General features: G+C 37.3%; 1 protein-coding gene and 1 non-coding gene across 4 annotated transcripts in view; both read right to left on the bottom strand.

Moving 5' to 3' along the window:
• Positions 1–718: 718 nt before the first annotated feature.
• The window catches only part of ctdspla (CTD (carboxy-terminal domain, RNA polymerase II, polypeptide A) small phosphatase-like a), a 34,946-nt gene continuing 29,625 nt past the window's right edge, over positions 719–6,039 (bottom strand). For all 3 annotated transcript variants that reach the window (XM_004081081.5, XM_004081082.5, XM_078938247.1), the window contains 3 exons: positions 2,669–2,761; positions 2,406–2,591; positions 719–1,713 (listed from right to left, as the gene is read on the bottom strand). In XM_004081081.5, the coding sequence (XP_004081129.1) occupies positions 1,588–1,713; positions 2,406–2,591; positions 2,669–2,761 (405 nt within the window). In that variant the 3' untranslated portion in view covers positions 719–1,587. The remainder of the gene's footprint in view (positions 1,714–2,405; positions 2,592–2,668; positions 2,762–6,039) is intronic.
• mir26-3 (microRNA mir-26-3) lies at positions 5,520–5,621 on the bottom strand. Its single transcript, NR_107196.1, has one exon. It is a non-coding gene; the product is annotated as a microRNA mir-26-3 (primary transcript).

Here is a 6,039-nt window from a genome sequence, read left to right as displayed (position 1 = left end):
ACTTGTTGTAAATGCTCCAGAGAATGATACGACGCTCAAACCAGGCATTTTATTATGAGTTATGGGATCTAAAGGACTGACCTGCTGTTGTGACATCAACAATGATCCTATCGGATCTTATTTTATGCTTTAAAAGGCAGTACTGCAAAACCAGGACACTTAAAAAGTGCATAAAGTATGGAGCACCTCAGTGGGAGGCCTTATCTAACATTTGCATGTTCACACACAGCTCATAAAATAAATATCTTCCTCGATTTTTTTTTTTATCAGTAGTTAACCGAGGTGTACTTATGAAAATATTTATGGATGCTCAGTCTGCATTCATGACCCAAACTTTAGTTCTGAGTGGCTTTTTTTGAATTTATTTGACATCCTAAAGTGCGCATATGCATTGAAGTGAATCATTTCTAGATGGAGTATACAGACATAAATCTGTATCTGGGCATGCCCCAAGCAACTGTTTACAAATATTGGCATTTAATGTTTCTAACTGATCAGAAATAAGACTAAAAGGTAGTGAAACATAAGCAATATATCACCTATTTTGGTCCTTTATCTTTTATATGCTAAAAACGGATAAAATTGGGGGGGTAATTCTCGCTAAAATATAAAAAATTTTATGTGTACACCTTGCAGGCTCTAGCCATTTTCATATTTGCACCAAATCTTAAATCAGAGAGTGGCGTTTTGTGAAATGTATCAACTATGACAGCATGCCGACAGTGTGCAAACTTGCAGCTTTAATAATGTCATACAGTACAATTTGAACAGCATTCTTTACATTACACCCAACACCCATTTTCCCAATAAATATAGCCTGATATAATCTAACCTAATGCTTTTCATATTGATTCTCTAACTTGACAGTCATTACTAATCTTCTTTCTTTGTTAAAAAATAAAGTTCATGTCTCGTATTTTCTGAGGATCCTTCATATACTCTATAGGTTTAGACAGAAATCACACTGAACTGCTAACATCTTTAGCAATATTAATTCTTTTACTGCAAATCCCAAAATATTCAAGTCTAATGTGTTCCTAGGATTTTCTTTTGTATATATTCCGACTTAACTTCAAATGTTTACATTTTAGGAGTTTAGAGTAAATACACTGCATAAAAATCTGCACCCATTGACCCAACACCAAACAAAATCGACACAGCAATGAAGGCACTTCATTCCGTAGGAGAAGGTAACTCACAGTTGCTTGAACAAAAACATCAGACCGGAAACAGCAGCCTGTACGGCACTGTTGAACACCAAACAATAAAAGTCATTCATTTATGAGAAACAGCTTTGTTTTGTTTCCTCCATCTTGTTTTTGGTAACTAAAATATTACTTGATAGAATATTAAAACTGCTTCTCTTTGATAGAAAAACTAATTTATGTGTGTTTTATTTTTAGAAACATTTAGTATTTACATACAGTAATATAATCTTTCTTCAGTAGGAGTCCTGTACAAAGAAATCCAAAGATCCAGCCAGGTCAGTGTTTAGTCTTCCTGCTGACCAGGTCGTCGGTCTGAAACCAGGGGACGAGGCCGGACTGCGGGGCCCAGAGGGGAGGGACCTGCTGGAGGTGCCATCTGCTACCTGTTCCTCAAGCTCTGCAAGGGGCAATAAACGTCCTCCTCTTTACTAAGACCCTCGAACAGAGGGATCAGGTCCAGCAGCTCTGTGTCTGTCATGTCATCAAACCAGGACTGCACTGGGACCTGTGAAGGTCAGAGAGCCACAAAAAAAAAAAAAAAAAAAAAAGATAACATTTACATTTGATGTTTGCATAGGAGATGAAAGAAAAACCAGCTGTCAAAGAATTTTATTAATCTCCATAAAAATTGAGACATACTGTAAATATTTAATGAGATATTAATGTTTAAAAAAGGGTTAGATGTGGATAATTCTACTAAAAACATAGTTTTTTTGGGCTGCAAAGCACCATTGTGACTTTGAGCGGATGTAAGTAATTTCCCATCATCACTTTGTTCACATTCTCTCCTGCTGGCTTACAGCCTCTCACAACCCAATCCTAACACTACCGGTGCAGCAAAAATGGCCGCATAATCTGAGTTATCCAGCTATACAGAGGATCTAGTTGTTCATCAGAATGGATGTATAACAACAAGCTTTTTTAAACCTCATTTTTCCTCTGTTCCTGATCAAAAACACAATTTTAAGCTTAATTTTCTCTATATTCTGTATGTCCTCCTTCGTAAGTATAATGCTCCAGGAACATGTTGAAAGCACCAAAACCAAAATATCTTTAAATGCATTTTAAATTAAATAAAATCACGAGTCATTCTTTCTCATTAACGCTCAAGTAAAAGTCTTAAAAAGGCTCTTATAATCATCAATGAACAAAGATTTTAAAAAAAATGCAGGAAATGGAGGCAAAAGAATGACTTACTGCATTCTCGGGGTGAAAAATGTAGGAGGCAGGTGAGTTGTCCACTATGATGACTTTACTCAGCTTACGGCCCAGCCGGCTGAGGTCCTTCACGTAGTTCCCTCTGTGGAAAACACAAGATTCCCTGAAGAGTCGAGCACGGAACACCCCCCACTGGTCGAGAAGGTCTGCCACCGGATCGGCATACTGAACAAATAATTAAAGAATAAAATAAATCAGAACCAAACGATGGTTTTGCAAAGCAACGTATGCAGGAAAGTGACCTTGGCTAAACTGGCTGTGAAGAGGACACACTCAAATAACTCCCCCATCTTCTGGAGAAATTCGTCCACATGAGGCCTCTTCAGCACGTACACCTGAAAACAACACAAAGATTTGTTTAATGATTTCTGCCGGACACAGAATGATGACAGATTCATCGAATTGCAATTGGGATTTCAGTATCTGCTCCAGAAAACATTTTTTGTTGCAGGAAAGGACACGCCTGTCTGCTGATGTCCAACTCTGCCTCAAACAGTAGGAATCTGTGATTGATTTTAGAAGAGATGTAGAATTGTAGATGTAAAAGTCATTTTTAAATATGTTTAGTGTCCACTTACATATTTAAGGCTGAGTGATAAATTCGATGGGCGCAAATGAGAAAATACATGAAGAGAATGGGGCTTAAATTCTCTTCAAAGGCGGCAGTGGCTCAGGCGGTTCAGCAGGTTGTCCAATGATCAAAGGGTCAGCGGTTCGATCCCCGCTCCCCCAGCCAACTGTCGTTGTGTCCTTGGGCAAGACACTTCACCCTCCTTGCCTCCAGTGTGGCTCCACTGGCGTGTGCATGTGCATGAATGATCCCGGTGATGGTCAGAGGGGCCGTAGGTGCGAACTGGCAGCCACGCCTCTGTCAGTCTGCCCCAGGGCAGCTACATCAGTAGCTTCCCATCACCAAGTATGAATGAGGAGTGAATGAATAATGGACACACTGTAAGCACTTTGAGTGTCTGGAAAAGTGCAGATAAATCTAATCTATTATTATTATTGAAAAAAAAAAAAAAAACTTACCATGAATGTTTTTTTGTGACTTCTACAATTTATTTCATGACTTTGTTCTTAGTACGTAAGGGTAAAAGAGTGGTTTTGAAATTCAGAGGCAAACATCTTAAAACACTTGGATAAGGAAATGCGTAGGAACTCTGATGACAACATTTATATACCAATACTTGTAACATACAATTGAATTAGACATCGTTTGTCGTTTGACAATAAAAACTACAACACAACAAATTAGGAGCACATCTCATGATTTTGCAAGAGTATTATGTTCATTTCCGGTCGAGAGAATTAAACATGATTTAAATATTTAGCTGCTTATTTAATTAGATTCTGGTCCATTTGTGTCATTTTTCATAGCAGCTTTGGGTCAACATATGACGCAAATATAATAGTAAATGCACTTGATCTGAGAAGGCCCAGATCAGGGAAACTATGTAAATCTATTTAAAGAAATAACACAATACGTGTGGGATCAAACAAGTTTGCTTCTTCCCACTCCCCTTCAAGCAACAAATCAAACTCTATTTGGCTTTATTTAATAATCATATTCAATCTAATGAGACATGTGTGTAAGCATTACTGCAGAAATAGATGGCATCAACTTTGTTCATTTTTCTTTATTTTCTGATCTATGTATTACTCAATCTGAAATGGTTTTGATATATCTGTGTTTTTTTGTAGTTCTCAAAATCAAATCCTTAATAATATTAGATATAAATATTTCATTCACAACTATGTTCAAGTAAAAAATACATAGTACAATATTTTTTTGATGATAAACACACACACAAAAAAAAACGGTAACCTGATGAACTATAGTAAGACCCGGACTCTGTGATTTCTTTTAAAATTCAACTGAAAACTTTATTTTGCAAAGCATTTTAACTGATTTTGCAAAGCATTTTAACTGAATCCGTTTTAATTTGGGCTTGGGATGATTGTTTTACATTGTACATGTTTTTTGTCTTTTATGTTTTTAGATATATACAGTACAGACTAGGCCTGCACAATATACTGCAAATTTATCGTTATCGCAAGATCAAGCTGTGCAATATGCATATCGCAAAACGCAGCAAAATATGCAATAAATGGTTACCTTAAATGTGCTAAAACAATCTTATGGCAGCTTAAATTATTTAACGAATCAAATAAATCCCTTTATGCATTTGACCAATCGGATAGAGCCTTTAACGTTGTTGAACAATCAGATGGAGCCCTTTTATGTTAGATGTTCCCTCCTATGTCAACGAGGGTCATTTGGAGTACAATTCTTAAACTGTTGCAATAAAATGGGAGTGATGTTTTTGGTTGTTTCGCTATTTGTTTATATACCGCAAATGATATCGTTATCGCAATATTAATCCCTCATATCGCATATCGCAAGTTTTCCTCATACCGTGCAGCCCTAGTACAGACTAAATGTTTGGACACACCTTCTCATTCTCGTTCATTTGAATGAGAAGATTCTATATAAATAAAATGTACTTATCTGTAAATTGTTTATAGGAAATTCAGCCAAGATAGAACTTAACTAAAAAGTTCTCATTCAAACGCACAATAAACAAATATTTTCGGACTCCTAGCAGGCCAAGATTTAGCCAGCCCCACAATGGGGTGCAGATAAAATATCAGGGTGCTTAGAGTTTTGCGGTGTAATATCCCTCTAAGCATCCCTCTCATCATATAAGCACATCTTTTTGATATGTCTTCGAACTTTTGTGTTCAATGCTCTTCCTGACACTAACCTCTGCATTTACCCGCTTGGGACAAGCACAAGCAGGACAGTGCTTTTTTTCTTGTAGAGGCTGCATTTATATTTTGTTTCTTTTTATGTATATCCGAATCTATCTATTTATTTTTTGTTTGTTTTTGTGTAATTTTAGTTGATTGTGGATTTTTGCTGGCTATCACACTTGAGGGTAGCAGTCACTGCATATATCCGGCTCCCAAAATGAATCCAAACTTTCTTGTGAGAAAACCCTTTCTTAGCGTCAGGTCGTAGATCACTAAACACATCATTTTACATGATTTATTTCACGTCTGCTGCCGTTCATCTTCCTCGGTAGGTCTCTGTGGGTCAGGAACTGGTTCCAAGTGCAAGTAATCAAGTATAGGCCAAATCAGATGCAGAAAGCCTATCCTGGATTACTTGAACCTGGTTCCAGCAACAACGCAGCATCTTTTTCATCAGTCAGGACAAAACTAGAGGCTTCCATTGTAAACAAACAAACACTGCTCATCTTCTGAGTGTGCAAATGAGTCTCGCATTAATCCTCTATATCCAGCTCACACTCTCTGAAACACTTTTTTTTCTCAAGGGATATTCATTTCTTCTGCACAGCTTCTTCAATATGCTTGGGAGCATCTGTGGTGACACACACACAAGCCATTTATCTTTATGGGCAGCAAGGACACAGAGGATAAAAGACAAACCACTCAGTCTTCTAATCCCTCCTTGACATGTAATAGCTGTGAGGTAACACAGAATTATAGAAACTGAGGCTACGAAAATCGAGTCAAGAACTCTCATGGGGTATCCAACATAAATTAAAACATTATGATATTGAAGAGTGCTTGTAGCAGCCCTCCATGT

The sequence above is a fragment of the Oryzias latipes genome, chromosome 20 (genome assembly GCF_053564925.1).
Source record: "Oryzias latipes strain Hd-rR chromosome 20, Olatipes_Hd-rR_3.1".
NCBI classification, from domain to species: domain Eukaryota; kingdom Metazoa; phylum Chordata; class Actinopteri; order Beloniformes; family Adrianichthyidae; genus Oryzias; species Oryzias latipes.
This window is presented reverse-complemented; position numbering and strand designations above follow the sequence as displayed.